Consider the following 19,360-nt stretch of genomic DNA (forward strand, 5'->3'; position numbering starts at 1 on the left):
ATCCACAGTCCCCACAGGGGGACTGGTGAGGACCTGCTCATTACCAAACTACCCTAGGCACACCCGGAGGGTGATAGGAAGGTGCTACTTATCATTCACTTAGGGGAAGTTTATAAACACAGGTTCTTGGTTTTTGAGATTGTTTCTGTTTGGAGGAGATCCTGAAGAAACCATTTTCTGAGAAATGTGCTGAGACATTGCGGGAGCTCAGTGAATCATGAAAAAACAGACTATGGCTTTTATGAATCCCATTTTTGTGGTATGAGTTGAGAGAGAGGTGGCTGTTTTGGAGTGCTGTGTTTGTAGGCTGTTCTCACCCTAAAGATGAAGTGTGAAAGGCAGGCTTAGAAAAAGTTGCAATACCTTTTGGTTGGTTTTCACATTTTCTGTCCATCTGTGGTATGTTACTTTCTGCAAACTTTCAAAAACAGCCTCAACACTGAAAAGGGAAAAAAAACAATCTGACCAGATCTTTTGAGAAATGACACACAAGAAAGCTCTATAACTTCACTATTTGTGATATTTTGAATCAATAATATAAATATTCCTAGATTTGGAGAATATTTTAAATCTTATTCTTTTATAATTATATGAGTAGCAATGAAAAATCTTTTGAAACATTATGCACTTTGCATATAATTGCACACAATTTTTTAAAAAATCTTATAAACTAGATACTTATACTATTTACACTAACATTATTAACTTTGAGGCATAAATTAATTGACTTGCTTAGGATTATACAATTGTGAAGCACTAGAGATGAGTTCAGACCTAAATAGAAAAATCTCACTTTCAACCTGCTCTCCTTCCTTGTCAAAATAACAATTTTTTAGTTATTCAAATTTTCAAGTCTAATATATTTAGGCGAGACAAAACTCAAACCCAGGCTTAGACTGAGTGCATCCTAAATGATTTAAACCAGTTACTAGCCCATTTCCCCAGCCAGTGAACATTGCATAAAGGGAAGACTGATAGACGTATTAACAAAAGCTTTTTCCTATGTAGAGAAAGTTATTGTTGTACTGAGTATGATGCTTGAAACCAAAATAGCCATCTTGCCACAAACATAAAGCTAAACCTGATACTAAAGTTCATGACATAGAAAGATGAAGGAAACGTAAGTCCTTAATGATAGTGTTGGCCAGCTGATATCAAAGCTTTGTTACTGCATGGAGTCTATCTTTAGCCTTTTTCTTAAGCAGAATAACATTTCTAATATTTATGTCACTTTGACAAGTGATATCAAACATAAACTATCGGCAGCATCTTGGTAACCTTATGGTCCTCCCAGCCAGTGCTTTTTTTTAAAAAAAATTATTTATTTGTTTTCAAAGGCAGAGTTACACAGAGAGAGAAGGAGAGGAAGAGAGAGAGGTCTTCCATCTGCTGGTTCACTCTCTAACTGGCTGCAACAGCCAGAGCTATGCCAATCTGGAGCCAGGAGCCAAGAGCTCCTTCTGGGTCTCCCACGTGGGTGCAGGGCCCCAAGGACCTGGGCCATCTTCCACTGCTTTCCCAGGCCATAGCAGAGAGCTGGATTGGAAGTGGAGCAGCTGGTATACAAACTCGCACCCATATGGGATGCCAGCACTGCAGGCAGAAGCCTTACTCACTATGCCACAGCACCAGTCCCCCTAACATGTTTTATCTCTAAATTAGCTATTTAGAATTCAGAACCTATTTTCTTATACAACAAGGTAAGATTTTCATTAAGTTTCCAAGGTAGCCCACAGAACATATTGATTCTTTGATGAAGCTAAGTAACACAGATAATTCTTGAGTAAGTATCAAGTATGGGTTTTTTCCCTCATTAACTAAAAGTATATTTCCCCATTCCTTTCTATATTCCATCAGCAAGCCTGTTGAAAATATACGCTGGTTCAGTTTGCTTTCTCTTTTCTTGCAATCCATCTCCATCAACCTAGTGAGAGTCACTCAAATCCATCAGACCCTCTCAAGCCCATCTGTCTAAACACACACCAGGCAGTCCTGCACTGGGATCTTTCTGTCCTCCAGGTTTCACCCACGGGTAGGGAGTTGGGAGTAGAGGGTTGGAGTGAATATGTTAACATTATAGCATATGCATCAAAATAAACAAAAATGGCTATTCTTCATCTGGGCTAACACCTAACTACTGCAAAAACTTGAATGTTTAAAAAAAAAATCTGAGACCCAAGATTATGTTTATATTTGACAGCCAGGGCAGGGTCAGGCCAAAATAAAGAGCCTGGAACTCAATTCAGATTTTCATCATGGATGATAGGAACCCAAGTACTTGAGCCATCATCTGCTGCTTTGGAAACTGGATTAAAAGTGGAGCCAGAACCCTAACCAAGTACTCCCATATGGGATGCAGTCATCATCCTAAACAGTGTCTTAACCACTGCATCAAATGGCTGCTTCAATTTTTAACTATTTTTAAGTATACAATTTGAATTAAGCATATTTACAATGTGTGTAAGGATCACCATGATCCATCACCAGAACTTTTCCATCATCCCAAACAAATCTGTATTCATTAAATAGTAATTCTCAATTTCTTCCTCTCCTCAGACCCTGGCAATTTCTATTTTGCTTTTGCCTTTGTGAATTTCTGTTCCACTTGATAAAAGTTATTTTTGAGAACTCACAGCCTTCCTAGAACCCATAGAATTCATATTCTTTGGCTCCCCAAAGTCTGCTTTGACCATCTTCTTCCCACAATGTCAAGCACTTCCAACCCTTCAATAACCTCCTTTTTCCACCCTTCAGAAAAAAGGATGCCTGCTTAGACTAATCCCCACAGGTGATGTTGACCAAGGGCTTGCATTGTGATAGATGCTGTTCTCAGTGCTGTCCGTGCATTTGTCCATTTCATCCTCATGAACCTGCCACCAGGGTGCTATTATTATCATCTCTATTGTACTGAAAGGAACTGAGTCTCACACACAGATGAAATATTTTCCCAAGAATACATTGCTAATAGGTGATGAAGCGAGGGATAAGACTGCAGAGGCAGTTTTTTCTAACCACAGCGGATGCTTATTAATCAACAGTGTGGTAATTAGAGGAATGTTAGGCTGGGTGCCTAATGGAATATTTTCAAAGATATTTTTGAGCTACGATAATTTCCTGGTGGGAAGCCAAGAGTCATCAGCCAGGCCTAGGGTACTTTTCTGCCTCACTCCTTTCCCATTTCCCTTTCCAATTGACTCCAAAAATGCAATCTTGATTCAGTCCTCCAAGTATCTTGGCTCTTTCACAGTCCTTGCCACCAACATCTTCTGGACCCTTTCTACCTGTCCTGAGGGACAGTGCCTTCCTACCTCAACCTCTTCTTCCTTGGATGGGAACAGAGGAGGCACCATGCCCTCCTTAGGCCTTCATTTGAAGAACGTGGCATCCAACTTTAATACTATCATAGTCAACCTCATTCTAGTCAAGATTTACCTCTTGGAAACAGAGCTAATGTCAGCGTAATTGACTTCTCCACCCAAAAGTTCAGTCTTCGTGGTCACTCACATACAATGGTTTTACAGCTAAACGAACAAAAACTAGACTAACAGAACTAGAAGGAACATTGAACAAAGCCATCAGGTTGACAGAAAAAGCAAAGAAACTGCCAAACAAGATGTTGAAATGGCTTTGTGAGACTACCATTTTGAATACTTTTTGGAATAAGACAGGGAATAAATAATAAATAAACATGCTTTGGTGATGGCCTGGAAGAATTCATTCAAACGTATTTATGACTCAGAAAGTAGGTTAATCACAAGTAAAAATAGCATATCAAAAGTATTACATTTTTCCATCCTGATATTTAATTTATTATACTTCAAAGTACTCTGAAATTTTGCTATATACATACATTTACTTAGAATGATTCAACAGACTTAGAAAATAAATTCAAGCTTCCTTCAAGTGAGAACTTCCCTAATGGAAGAAAACATTTTAAGCTTTTTTGAGATTAATTTCTAAGTTTTTTAAAAATTTTCTAAGAGAAATAAACATTGATTTTCCATTCCTGGTTCACTCCCCAAATGCCAGCAACAACTGGGGCTGGGCCAAGTTGAAGCCAGGAGCTGGTAACTCAATCCTGTCACCCATGAATGGCAGGTGTACAACCACTTGAGTCATTACCTGAAGCATCCCAAGTTGTGCATTATCAAGAAACTGGAATTGGAAGTGGAACTAAGACTCAAATCCAGTTATTCAGATATGGAATGTGGCTGCCCCAAACACCTATTCTGAACATCAATTATTTTTTAACCCCAAATTTCTAAAGAGATGGGAAAGTAAAGACTAGTAATGTTATTATTTTCTGAATATGAGGTTAATCTGGGTGAGAAGTAAGACAAGCATCCATGTGAGGTAAAGGGTAGCAGCTAAGAACTTAAACTCCAAAATGAGAGTTATTAGAGTTCAAAATGTAGCATAGCTACTCCTCATTGTATGATTTTGAGCAAATCACTTAAGGAGTCTGTGCTTCAATGTGTTGGCAAAATACAGGCAATAATGACAATTAAATCTTCCCCTGGTCTGGTTCATGGTAAGAAAGCAATAAAGTTTGATGGTATCGTCCTCTATATCTGTCCTCAGGGAGTTCTGAAGCAAGAGTGAAAGATGGGCATTGCCTTTAATGTCCTGTTGTGCTTTGTTTATTGGGGCAGGGGTCAGACTACAGACATCTGTTAAAGTAACATACTACTAATGGACTCTTCTGTGCTGCAGAAAGATCAGCCTCTCAGTTCTCCTAGCCATACTGGAAGGGTTTGTCTTGCAAGGTGGTTACAGCCTATGACTTCAGCACCAATGTTTGCCCTAGGCCAGTAGAATCACTTCTCTGGATGCCACCTCAGCTTCAGGGTGCTTGACAGTATGTGCCCCTCATCACAGTGATGGTTCTGTCTGCCTCTCTCCCACTCCCAGGTGCTAGGAGGAGTTACCTGCTCTGCTTCCTGGGATTATCTACCATACTGTAGGTGCTGAAACCTCAGAATTCTATGCCCAGAGGTCCCTAAGCCAGTCTCCTAGGTGTTAATGGGCCCTCTTGTTCAGTTTTCCTTCCTGAAGAGGCTCAGAACATCACTGGGGTTTGCATCCCTCATCCTGAAGTATGACCAGGAAACCCATTTCCAAGGTGGGCAGGTTGATGGAAGTGGCACTTGGGGGCACAGTCCCCTCCTGCTTTTGTGTGGGGCCTACCCCATGATGGGAAATGTACACAGGCAGGCAGCGCCAGCTCACCCAACAGTGTCACACCAGGAGCCAATCTAAACTCAACTTGCCAGCCTTTTAGAAAACCTATTAAAAGGTAGAAGGGCAGAACCTATAGTAGTTTGTTCACTTGATAAATAACTGTAAAACATTGATTCTGTAATATCTGGGAGCAAAGTGATTCTGCCCTGGGCTCACCAAATGTCAGGTGCAGAACTGAAAGAGGTGCCTGTTGCAATGTGCCCTTACAGGAATAGGAATGCAGGAAAAGAAAATTTCAAATTTGAGGAGCTGGTTTCTCCTAACTGCATCCAGCTTTCAAATTGTGACACTCGGTAGGTACCATTATAGGCCTGATTTGCATAGAAATAACTGTACCTACATGTTTGTAACCACTTCCCAAGAGCCCACTGTGACCAGAAATGTTCACTGACGTAATCTTAAGAGTCAAAATCCCATGACCTCTCCTTCCGTGGTTGCCGCCTTCTTTACTTCCCGTCCCCTGCAAACTTCTAGTTCAAAATATAAGCCCTTGGGGAGTTGTATCATCTGATTTCAAGAGAAAATCTGGAGTATAAATAGCTCTCAAAGATTATTTGATCACTCATTGAGTGCAGGGTCAGGTTTCACAGCCTGCTGCTCCCCCATCAACACACGGCCCGTATTTAGGAACTCTTCACTTTCAGCTTTGCTGACCCCACTGGGACTAACAAAACAGTCATGCCAAACACTAGTGGAAGCGTATTTCAAAGGTCAGCAGTGATAATATTTTACACGTGTGCTCCATATCTTTATTTTCTGAATAACGCATTTTAGAATCCCTAAGGAAAATGCACCAGTTATTTTTTTCACGTGGTACATTTCTCAAAATTTTAATAGTACTCACAGCATCAACAATGGTGCACACTTTTCCCCCACTAACTGGGATGAAGATCAATCCTGCTCTAGAGTGGGAAGTAAAGTTAATTTTAATGTTTGAGATCTTGTGCTGTTATCCCAGCTGCATGAATGTATTTCAAAAATGATATAAATACAGTTTTACGTTTTAGTGTCATCACCTAAAGTACTAAAATGGTTCACATCTTAAATATATAGGAAAATTGTTTATGATAATTATTTATCCACAAAAATTCAGGATGACTGTTCCTTATGCTGTAGTTTTCTTCTAGCCCTGTGTAGCATGGTTAAATAAACTTGAGGATCCCTGTAGTGTTCAGAAGGAGGAAGACACAGGGTAGGGGAAAAGGCAGTGCAGAGGAAAGCAGGTCACCTTTCTACTTCTCAGAACACCAATACTGACAGTGTCTCTGGACCTTTGCACTTGCTTTCCCCTTTGTCTGGGAGGTCTTTCCTCAGACTTCCCCATATGTTCTCTGACTTTCTTCTCATAATTATTTTCATTAATGTCACCCTCCTTAATTTCTTTTTGCTCTGTTTCCTTTAGAATATAAGGGCCATATGAGAGGGATTATTCTCTTTCAATTTTTAATTACTTCATAGGTTGACCATAATATTTCAGTATCTAAAGAGTACAGTGTTTAGATTCATAAAAGCTAAAAAGGCAGTTAGTTGCTAATAGAACATTTACCATATTCTAAGACCAGAATATGATTGATAGTGTCTGTAAATATTAACAGACAGTTGAACTTTTATCTTCCATATGATTTTTAACCCACATGAGAGTTACCACAGAGTGTTCATGAGTGGGGAAAATATCCTTTCTTAGAAGAACAAGTAGGCACAGAGAGGGGAGAGAGAGATTATTTTAAAGAAATGGCTCTTGTTTTTATTGAGGCTGGCATGTTTGAAATTTGCAAGGCAAGGCAGCCAGCTGGAAATTCCGGCCTTGGTGCTGCAGTCTGGATCCTGAGGGCAGTCTAGAGGCAGATTGCCTGCCACTTTAGGGAGCTTTTTTTTTTCTTAAAGCTTTCAACGGATTCAATGAGGCCCACCTACATAGTTCTAGAGTGATTCTGCATTACTCAAGATCTACTGATAAAATTATTTCCCGATTGTTGTGATTTCTTTATATGAAGAAAGGCTCACACATTACAGGGCATGGGGTAAATGAGTAGAAAACCATTGTATCATGAAGATCAAAGGCCCCAGTGCCCACTATGAAACCCCTAGCTAGAATGTGGTTGGGGGTAAGCTCTTAGCTCAAAGTGATGATCTTTCTATTTGTTCTTCCAGGATAGATATGTAGAAGGAGAACCATTCACCATTTAAGACATTTTATGTGGTTGTTTATAGTAAAGTAGAAAGACAAGTCTGACACTTCCCAGTATGGTCTTGGAGAAATGAAAGGCTCCCCATTACTCCTGAAATTGTCGTCGTCGTGCACCCAAGGTGCAGATGGGTGGGGACAGGCATCTTTGCTGGACTCATGCTATAAAATAATTTTGTCTCTAATCTCGTCCCCTATAGTACTTTCTGACTTGAAAAAGATTCCTTTATTCTACTCTTGATGCTATAAACTCAAGTGTAACAAAATTTTAGCCAAAAACAAAGTGCAAAAAAAGCTATAAACTGATTTTAGTATCACACTTGAATAGAAAAATTGGCAAACACACCCAATTTTGCCTCTGAAATTTTCTGTTTCTAGCTTCCCATTGAAACAAATACCAGCTTCTCCCAAATAAGTAGCCAAAGAAGTAGGGCCATTAAACTGTATGCCAAGGAACAGCGACTTTCACCTCACAAAGATTAGTTAACGTCATTTAATTCAGTAATAGCTTCGGCCAAAGAAGCTTCTAACCCTCCTTAAAGGATCATGTGGACCATAAAGTACTAATGAAGTCTTACTGCTACACACCTGTGGGGTCCTGCACTTGGGCTACTGTGAGGATGTGTGGTTTGTCAGTGAGACAGAGCCGGGACTTTGTGCTGTTAGCAGAGATCTGTGTTGTGCTCCTGATGCGCTATCATCCTCTCCTTAGGTACAGGAGACAGAGGTGCCTCTGGCAGCTGCATATGTACTGGCATTGGGCTCGCCCACCATGTTGGTGTCAGTGGTACCGACAGCAATGCGTTATGTCAAGCAAAGCATGCTTCCATTCTGTTGAAAGGCTCCTGGAAATAGCTCTGCATAGTTTCAACCCCTTTATTCTATTTGCTGTAGTCCTTTCCTTTAACAGACATGTATTTATGAATCCTCTTCCCTCTCATTCCCTAGTTTGATCAATTATTAGAATAGCATACTATTGACATTAGTAGTCTATATGTCCAGACTGGTATCATTGAAAAGCTTCAAATGCACAGGTCTATTCTTGCTTCCAGGAAATGATGATATTGAGAAATTAAGAGCTTTGAAATGTTACCTCACTTCTTTCCTTTAAATAGCTCATATAAATAATGGTCAGAGACAGATATCTTTATTTTAAATCTATTACTAGTTTCACTTTTTTTCTGATGTTGAATCTGAACTTTGGCAGACGGCTGCTAGACACCGAAGATGAGCTCAGCGACATTCAGACAGACTCAGTCCCCTCAGAAGTCCGGGACTGGTTGGCTTCTACCTTTACACGGAAAATGGGGATGGTGAAAAAGAAACCTGAGGAAAAACCAAAATTCCGAAGCATTGTACATGCTGTTCAAGCCGGAATTTTTGTGGAAAGGTAAGTGCACTGTTAGTATCTCAAGATAATACTGTTTGAAAGGCCGCAAATATGTTCACTATACCAAAGTTAAAATAAGTCTTAAATGAGGAAAGGCACAGTCATAATTATACCAGATTAGGGATTTTATAATGAATCTACTATAACAAAAATGCCTTGTTCTGAACGTATCAAGTTGGCAGGAAGATTGAAAGCAAAAGGTTTTGAATAACCATTATTCTCACATGAGCCTTTGCAAATAACTATTTAAAAACAACTCTAACACATATGAATAAAATATAACATCTCAAAAATAAATCCTACTCTGGGTAACAATCTATATATCAAAATTATGCAGGCCTTTTTTTCTGTTCTGAAGAAAAAAAAGACCATCTTCAAATCATCTTTCCATCATGGAAGGAGATTTCTCTAATTTCAACTTAGAGGAGTTTTTCAACATTTCTGTCAATAAAACAAGTGGTATTCATTGGTCCCTAGAACACAGAGTCAAATTACAAGAGTTTCAGTTGTGAAAATGCATGTTAACATGACTCAATTTTATGTTCGTTAAGCTCTAAAGAAAGGTTTATTTTTTCTAGGTGCATGTTTCAGAACTGAAAAAATAAAAAGATCCAAAAATAACAATCTTATATTTGACAAAGTTAAAAATTATCAGAAATTCCTTATATTGCAAATTTACATTAAATTACATTACAAAATTGTATTAATATTTTAAAAACTAATGAAATTGAGGAATAGAAAAACATTTTTTGTCCACATACTTAAAACTTAAGTGAGACCATATCATTTCTCATCCTCTCATATATTACGGCAATACCTCTAAAACACTACAAACTAACATTTGTCTTTCAAAAGAACAATTGAAAGACACTTGGGTATTTTTATAATGCAAATGAGAATGCATTGCAGGAGGCAGTGCATACTGTGAGATTTAAAGATGTAACCTTAGCACACACAGCTGCTAGTATCTTGGCTTTTGGTTGTATCCCAAAACAGCAGAGTGAATATTCAAATTATTTTGCAAATTTATTAACCTTATCTAATTGGCTCAGATTAAAGTATCCAAAAAGTAGTTTGAGCAGTTTGGTGATGCGATCACCACTCCTAATGGTGCATTAACCACCTGAGTTCTGGACCAGGTAGGACCAGAAGTCTGAGGCAGGGAGGCAAGGCTGACGAGGAAGTTTCCTTAATTATATTCTTGCTTTTAAGAACAGCTTCGGCAAGTGCGTGAGTTATGGTTTCCCCCTGGCATCAAATCTTAAAGCTCTAAGCAGTATTTCAAAGGGTCAGTAAGAGCATCACAGATGGAAGAGCTGATGTTGGATTTGCTGACGGAATATTTATATTGTCTTCTTTGTTAATGTGGAACTTGGCAAACTGAGAAGAAATACAAACTGATTTTCCAATTCTTTCCAAGAGAAAGTTAAGAAGAATGCCATAAAGTATACTCACATCCTAAATATCCATGTTTACGTGCTCCGTAAAACACATTTCCTTTAAAAGTCTCTAGAAAATATCAGAATGTTCCAAAGGTAACTTAATGAGCAATCTTAAGGAAATCAAGATACTAAGAATATATGGAAGTGAACGGTTTTTATCACTAGTGGATCTCCAATGGTAAGTGCCTAAAAATAATGAGACAGGTGTACCTGGAACATTAAAAAATAGTTATCTTCAATCCTGCAAATTAGGGATCTTTCTTGAAGTCTATGGCTTATTCCTCTCAAGATTTAAGTTCTCAGTAAGGGCTGGCAATTAGTTATCTAAAAGTATCCTAGATCTACTCACTTCCTCCTGTTAGGTCCTGTATCCCGATTTTAAGCCATCATCATGCCATCAGCAGTATGACAGCAGCTTTTTAAGTGGGCTCCCCTCTTCTTCATTCACCTTCTCTAAACACACAGTTTTAATATAAAAACTAGCTCCTGTCACTCCCAGACCACCCGATGCTTTTCCATTTCCCTTAATCACAGACCTTGCCTGAATAGCCTGTTTACCTTGTAGCTTCGCTGTGATGGCATCATTGTTGACTGAACATCTATGCCAGCCGATTTCAAATCCAAAAACATTGCTGAACTCTGTCCTGCCCTGGAACCTTTCATCCTGCTATCCCCCTGACAGAAGTAGTTCTCCCGACCCTGACACAGGGCTGACTCTGATTTTCTAGAGAATTTCTCATCACCCTCTGTGCTGATTCTCACTATTGCTGTGACCAACCAGTGGTCTACCTTATAGCACTTAACCACTGCTTCTCATCAGAGACCATCCCTGGTATATTTTTCTCTTCATCATTTTTATAAACCCCTATGAATGTAGTCATATTTCCCTTGCTTTCCATGAAATAATCTGTCGCCTAGTACAGACAGTATCTGGCACAAAAGGGGTTTTTAAAAGTTTCTCAAATTATATATTATAATTACAGAAAATTTTCAAGAAGTAAAATACCATATTATCAGCTTGATTTTCATAACCTGTGGGAGCCTAGGAAAATCATTATTTTTTTTCAGAAGCTTGTAATGTGTCTAATGACTGAAGTGTAAGGCAACTGGATTAAGGTGTTTCCCACACTCACCCTGATTCTAGGCTCAGTTGTCATGAATTTCCATCTTAATTTCTTATGTCTAATTTTTCATCCTAGAATTTTATGTTTTTAAGATTTAATTTATTTGGCCGGCACTGTGGTGCAGCAGGTTAATGCCCTGGCCTGAAGTGCCAGCATCCCTTATGGTCACCAGTTCTAGTCCTGGCTGCTCCTCTCCCACTCCAGCTCTCTGCTGTGGCCCAGGAGGGCAGTGGAGGATGGCCCAAGTGCTTGGGCCCCTGCACCCACATGGGAGACCCAGAAGAAGCTCCGGGCTCCTGGCTTCAGATCGGTGTAGCTCCAGCCATTGCAGCCATTTGGGGAGTGAACCAGTGGATGGAAGACCTTTCTCTCTGTCTCTACCTCTCTCTGTAACTCTGTCTTTCAAATAAATAAAATAAATCTTTTTAAAAAAGATTTAATTTATTTGAAAGGCAAAGTGTCAGAGACGGGGGGAGACACAAGAGAACAAGATCTTCCATCCACTGGTTCACTGCCCAAATAGCCAGGGCCGTCAGGGCTGGCCCAGGCTGAAGCCAAGGTCCAGGAACTCAATCTGGGTCTCCCACTTGCATGACAAAGACCCAAGGACTTGGGCCATCCTCTGCTGCTCTCCTAGGCATATTATCAGGGAGCTGGATCAGAAGTACAGTAGCCAGGGCTCAAACCCACACTCTGATACAGGATGCTCATGTTGTAGTTGGCAGCTAAACCCACTGTGCCACAATGGGTCCCCTAGAATTCTATTCTTGATTATACAATTAGAAAGGTAATGATAATAGAAATGTTTGTCTACCTCTTTGGAAAATTAATCCTCTTTTTCTTTCTTTATATTCCATATGATGGAAAAGTACATTGAAAATCACTGCTCAACCTACTCTAAACTCAGTAGCATCACATTTTCCCACTGAGCCCAGGGAGCTCTGAACAATGTAGGAATTGGAACCAATGGTATTGGCTACAGACTAATGAGAATAATTAAAGTAATGATTATAATGGCTCTCTTATATTGAGTACTTATTAGATTAACCTAGGCATTTATATCACTTACTCTCTTCAAAAAGCTTATAATTATTCTCATTTTACAAATGAATGATATTAAATAGCTTTCCAAAGGTCACACAGCTAGTGACTGGCTAACTTGTGATTCAAAGCATGTGTTCTCTTTTGCTGTATCATGCTGCCTTTCATACCATGAAGTGAAACTGATTTAATGTGAATTAAATGTTTTGTTGTTCCTGATTTTCATATTGAAAATTACCCTACTTGCTACCCTTCCATTTTCCTTGCACCTTCTCCATTTAGTAAAAATGACTAGAAAAATAGAAAAGTCTAGTTGTTTAAAAAAATACAAAAAAACAAAAAACAAAAAAAAACCAATAACACCCACTGTTGACAGTAATTACTTTCTAAATCTTTTGTCATGGGATTAGTAGTTTCCTTGCTCTGTAAGAAGTAAGAATAATTATACCTATCTTAATGGCTATAATTAATATATTTTTATTTATAAACTGCTCAGAAATCTTAGAAGAGGGATAAGAATAAATTTTTTTTTTGTCTCTGATCACCCACACCCAGAAATGATTTATAAAAATCATTTAAAATAAACATAAAACTAAAGCAACAGTGTCTCTGGGATAAATTGGGAAAATAGTTGATTAAGGAAGCGTAGGCTAGAGATCTAATTAAACAATATTTTAATTCTGAACATGCAAGAAGATTAAAATTAGACATGATCAATTACTTGGTTTTAGTTTTTAAAAAATGGCCCTTATTTAGAAACTATTTAACATGGCTCACAGATTTTTACTATAAGGTTCATTGACTTGAAAAAGATTAATGTCTTCCACAGGCATTGTGGTGGGAGAAGTTGCACAAGTTAATCTAGTAATAGGCTAACTTTTTCTAAAAGTTTAGGAACATGATTAATCAGTTGAATTGTTTCTTCCTAGGATTTTGTGGAGGAACCATGTAGCTATCAAAGTCCTAAACAGAAGCCTATGCTATTTCTACACAAGTGGCTACTGCATTGATTTTTATATGAACCCATGGAGGGGGTTCTTTTATTTCATTTACGTCATTTTGGTTGTCCATCAAAAGGTGGAAAGATCAAATAAATCCCTGATTAATAAAAATATTTCATGGATACTATTACAGAATGGAAAGAACAGTATTTTCTTTCTGAATAATCTTTCTTAAATCATATTGAATGACAATTTGAACAAGCAAGCAATTTTTGCCGACAAGATCTCCCTGAATATCCTTAACAAAAAAAGTTATGTAAATTCTGATGATGCTACATGTTCCCTCTTACAATTTCAAAAAAAAATCTATAAAGGAAATATTTTAATGACATTCAACTTCAAGACTAAAAATTGTGGCACAAAAATAAAATTCAGCTGTTATGGATATGGTAGAACATTAGAAAGTATTCTTGTGCCATAGGCAGAGTACAGTCTTCCTTTTTAATAAGATTAAGTCCAGGAAAAAAGATCTTCAGACGGAAACTAAAATCACATTAACTTTATAGGCTGGTTATGAATAGATAAAATACTGTTAACATTTGCCTAATTGTGGATGCTTTATATATAGTGACTACAGTTATCCTTGGCACAAAAGTTTGAAACTAGTGATAAAAGGTGAATGATTCAAACATGACCTGTACCTCTACATTTAATACATAGTTGAAAATTTTGAATAAATGATTTTATATGCTTATTTTTTTCTTTTTTAGGATGTACAGAAAAACCTATCATATGGTTGGTTTGGCATATCCAGCAGCTGTCTTAGTAACATTAAAGGTGAAATAAATTCAATTATTTTCTTCCATAGAATAGTCATTTTAAAAATCTTCTAATGGTTAGGAGAAAATGAAAATAGGTCTCTGTTGCAGCCTACATAATGGAATGTAAAAAATATTTGTACCATTTACAAAAGGCAGTGAATTCTGAACCATGGACTCATTGTAAACTTGAGGGAGGATATACGTACACTGACAAACTGTATCAAAATATATGCATCTGTGTGTGTGTGTGGATGCGATTTTTCCCATCATGTTTTATTTAGGTGGGTCTTGAATTCCATCTTGAGCTGGCTCTAGTACCTGTGAAAACATAAACATACTTTGTTATGTATATTATTGAAGAAGTAAATGCATCATAAGTTAATGCTATTGTGAATTACTTTCAAAAGACAAAACATAGAAGAAAATTAGACTTTCATCTCTGAAAAAGAGCAAGATCCAAGAAATTTAAGGGAAAAAAAAAATCCATCTCTTATGTCTGGCTTCCCCCGTTCTGAGGCCCAGTTGCAGAATTTTACTCTGAAGCTCTGACATGAGGAAAGTTGTTGGCTGTCTTGTCTCCACGGTGTGTGCTTGTGATGATATTTCTACAGAGGCACTTGATGGGCTTATTTTTCTAAATCCCTCATTTCTATGACTTGATTTGGTTGGGGAAATTCCAATTTGTCTGACAGCTTCATCGTGGTTTTCCTGTCTTAACTCAAAACCAAAAGGATATTGGCAAGAAAAGTCCTTGGGTTGCCTTATTTCTGATTTATTATACTACTTTTCTATTTTACATTTGCATGTCTTTTTGTTTTTAAATTTCCTTTCATGTATCCTCTTTGCATTTGTCCCTCCTCTGCTGCATTAGATTTCTGTCATAATCTACAAAAATAGTACATTTTTCTTTTTAGGTTTAGGTCTCTAAAGTTGTAACACAGACAAGTATATAACTGAAATGTCACATTAGAGAATACTAATTATTCCTCAGTTCAAGACATCTTGTCTTCCCTATTATTTCCTCAACTATTGGAAATTATTTATTTTTATTTTCTTTATTTGGATAATCTCTGCTTAGAAATCAACTAATAAAAATGTTGGTGTGAGAGAATGTAATAGATTTTCTAAAATGTGTTATAGTAAAAACACGTGAATGCACACTTCCAAGGAGATGTCTGCAAGTAAAGCAATTGTCCTCATCTGTCATAGTTTACAAATGTAAATCTTCATTGGGAGACCCCTACTTGGAACTATAAATAGCAACCTTTGTAAGAGTTTGAACTGTCTTCCCTGTTAGTTTTGAAATTCAATAAAAGATGTTAGTCTCATTTGAGCTTTACTGGTGGTAAAACTCCTGCTAAACAGAACTTGTAGAAATTTTTACTTTACCAAAATATAAATCAAGTGGTTGGGAATGAAAATGCAAGATTTTAACAATGGTATTCAGGCAAACTGAAAAGTATTTTATGGATGTTTGTTTCCAAGTGCTCAAAGGGGCTATTTGAGGCAATTGCTATTGTTTTTCATAGAATTCATTTTAAAAATAAACTTGAATACTTTTTATCACATAGTTAAATTTTTATGCACAGAGAGTTGAACTCTAAAAATTTGTTAAGCAAATGAAATTCTAAACTGTGCCTATTTGAATTCAAAATTAATATGTAGCTTTAAGACTGTGAGCAAACGCTAGGCATTCAATGCTAACAGTTTCTGATCATCTTTTAAACTGGCAACTGTGATTCTTTAGGTTTAAGCAAAATCAACAGGCATCTGGTAAAGTTTGCCGTCCCTGCTCACTGTCCTCTCACATTGTTGTATGTACTTTCCTAGTTCATATTTGCCCAACAGGCCTGCCTGCTTCTCTAGGGAACTGGATGAAATGCCAAAATCACCATCCTGCAACTCAACCACAATGCCCACTTTTTCTCACCATCTGTCCCTAGAGAAAGGTGATATTGGAAGTGACCCCCTAAAATATATATGAAAATGTGGGGTGCCACATATGCTATCGAAATTTGGGGTGCCAGACAATATCACCATATGCTTATTAATAAATCCCCAATATTAATAAGCCCAAGAGGGTTCTTGCCTAATATTTAGAGAAGAATTCTAAATAGTGGCATCAATAAACAAGGCAGCATGGTACATTTTAGGCTTTTATTTAGTGAGAAAGATACATAGAAGAGTGAGAGCTTTATCTAAGAGAGAGAGGGGTAAATCTGGGTTCATACCGAGCACCAGGAACCAGCCACATGGAGGAGCATCTAGGCCAGGAAGCCTAGGGTGGGTAGTCCGAAGGCCACGCGCCATGGAGGCCCAGGGCTACAGCCAGCCCCCTCCTGGCAAGAAGCCAGGGAAAAGAGAGAAGGGCGGGACACACCATGTCTCAGGCTTTTAACCTACTTCCAAAGGGGAGTGGTTAATTAACCTGATTGGCCGCTGGGCACTCAGGTGTGGCCAGGCAGGGCATGAGGTCACACAGGGGTGTGGCGAAGGGGTGGCCTTCCAGCTCACAAACCTAATCAACTTTAACCGTATGCCTGCCTACTTCATTAGGTATACGTGATTTAGCCAAGGTTCAAGTAAGCAGTAACAAGGTGGTATATACTCTGTCCATGGTGTTTGCCTCTTAAAAGAGAACATAAAATATCACAACTTAAAGCCAAATGGCTGGCTGACTGTTACGGTGAAATGTTAAGCAATGTAGCAGGTGGTGAGTGGGAAAGAGAATTTGAAGCCCCCTTCCTTTCTCCATCACTTGACACTACCAGGCATTCTACCTTAAAACAAGAGCCACTCTGGAAAAATGATTTATGGCAGAAAGTTGGAGAGATTAAAGGTAATAGTAATATTATAGTGTTATCTAGTTTATTACATCATTGTAATAACTTTGGAATAAGTGGGAAGATCTCTGTGCTATATTAAGCATTATGGGCTCACTTTTGTGGACTCCTGGATACTAAGTGGCCCTGTCATTTCAGACTATAGTAAAAATATATTGTGACATGCTGAATTGAAATATGACCTGTCATATGTATAATTCCTAATCTTTCCAATATTTTCTGTAGAAATAAATATTGCCACCTGAAATTTTTATTCTTTTTGTCTACAGGATGTTGATAAATGGTCTTTTGATGTATTTGCCCTAAATGAAGCAAGCGGAGAGCATAGTTTGAAGTTTATGATTTATGAACTGTTTACCAGATATGATCTGATCAACCGTTTCAAGGTCAGAAACATGGGACAAAGTGAAATGCTGTTAGATTTGGTTGCTTGAATAAGACTGAAGATGCAGAACATTGAGTCACTAGTCAATTCATTTAGAATTTTCCTAGTTAGCCAGTCACAGAACAAGGTGGATGAATTTACCACATGGTAGAAACATCCTCCACAGCTTGTATATCCTCCTGGAGATCATGGGGCCAAGATGGCCTCATCCCAACAAGATACCAACATCCTCAAAATTGCTCATTGAACATTAATGTAGAGATTGGAAGCCATGTCTTAAAGAAATAGTATAGATCTCCAGGGTACCTAAAACACTGAATGAACCTTTATTGGTAGCTTTGCTCAAGCTTATATAAAGGGCTTCTAATTGACTTCATTTAGAGCCATCTAAACAACAGAGTTGGTCCAGATGTCTGAGCAGTCTGCAGTCCTATAGAACTATGGCATTTTTAATGCCAGAAATACGAGAAGGGGGTCATCCCTTTTAACCCTCATATACTACAGATAGAAAATTTAACTTCACCTTATGTAATTGGAGATTTTTACCCCTTTAAGAACTGGTCGTCTTATTTGACTCTGAAAGATAGAAACATTTAAAGAACCATAGTGTGGATAAGATTGCTATTTAAATACTTGGGAGTTACGATCACTCATCTTAGGTTTGAAGGTTTGAAAGCTAACACATTAATGAAGTCATTTTTCAGAACCATCTACATTGAGCTTAAAGATATCACTGCTTATTTTGCACTCACTTCCAAACATTGTGCCACTTTCATAGTCAAAATTTAATCATAATTATTACTTTCCACAGATTCCTGTTTCTTGCCTAATTGCCTTTGCAGAAGCTTTAGAAGTTGGTTACAGCAAGTACAAAAATCCGTATCACAATTTGGTTCATGCAGCTGATGTCACTCAAACTGTGCATTATATAATGCTTCATACAGGTATTATGGTAAGAACATCTTTATAACTGAAGTTTTTTGGTTTGGAATCAACAAATTTCATTCTCCCAATCTCCCACTGTCTTTTTTTTTTAAATATTTTACTTAATTGAAAGGTAGAATTACAAACAGAGAGGAGGAGAGACAGAGAGGTCTTCTACCTGCTGATTCACTCCCAAATGGCCCCAAAGGCTGGAGCTGGGCCTATCTGACACCAGGAGCTTCTGGGTCTCCCACATTGGTGTTGGGGTCCATGCACTTGGACCATCTTCCACTGCTTTCCCAGGCCATAGCAGAGTGTTGGATCAGAAGAGGAGCAGCCGGGACACAAACCAGCGCTCATATGGGATGCCAGCACTGCAGGCCAAGGCTTAGCTTCCTGTGCCACAGCCTGGGTTCCACCCCCATTGTCTCTTTAGTGCCCATAGAAGCATTATCAGTAATAATCTTTTGGATTTTGAGGTTTATTGAGTTATTTAAAACATTTTTCAAAATGTATTTTAACTTGGTGAGAAAAAAAAAAAGATTATTTCTAGGGATGCATTGCAGTATATGAGTTTTTTTAAAATTGAAGCATTGTACTTTGTGTTTGTAAATTTTCCTATAGGAATTAAAAATTTGACCCAGAGAAGGAGCCTTCTAAATAAAAATTAGGATGCTTTCTCTTTTTAATTATGCTCTTCTAAACTTTGTAGATTTTTCTTTTTCTTGTGTTGCTAGTTATCAAATTTTAATTGGGATTTGGGGAAATTATTTATGTGAATTCTTCCAAATTCTCTTTCCTCTTCTTTGCATATGAACAAATCCTGTATGAGTGAATAAATGATTCAACAGTGCAAGTACTGGGGTGACAGTGAGTAAAACAGGAACTCTGAGACAGCTTCAACTTTCTGTAATGTCTTATATCTCAGGATGACCCTAAATGTGAAGGGGGGGCATCTTTTTTCTGAAGGTACCAAAAATAAGGGGGTTCAAAGGGATATGAGCCAAGTGAGATTCCAGATAC

At 38.0% G+C, this 19,360-nt stretch overlaps 1 protein-coding gene across 7 annotated transcripts in view; it reads left to right on the top strand.

Annotated features, from left to right (window-relative positions):
* The window catches only part of PDE1A (phosphodiesterase 1A), a 371,956-nt gene that overhangs the window by 281,549 nt on the left and 71,047 nt on the right, over positions 1–19,360 (top strand). For all 7 annotated transcript variants that reach the window (XM_051849383.3, XM_051849382.3, XM_008258812.5 and 4 more), the window contains 4 exons: positions 8,634–8,816; positions 14,135–14,201; positions 17,298–17,414; positions 18,225–18,365. In XM_051849383.3, the coding sequence (XP_051705343.2) occupies positions 8,634–8,816; positions 14,135–14,201; positions 17,298–17,414; positions 18,225–18,365 (508 nt within the window). The remainder of the gene's footprint in view (positions 1–8,633; positions 8,817–14,134; positions 14,202–17,297; positions 17,415–18,224; positions 18,366–19,360) is intronic.

The sequence above is a fragment of the Oryctolagus cuniculus genome, chromosome 3 (genome assembly GCF_051225735.1).
Source record: "Oryctolagus cuniculus isolate XC-2025 breed Fujian yellow rabbit chromosome 3, ASM5122573v1, whole genome shotgun sequence".
In the NCBI taxonomy this organism is placed as follows: Eukaryota; Metazoa; Chordata; class Mammalia; order Lagomorpha; family Leporidae; genus Oryctolagus; species Oryctolagus cuniculus.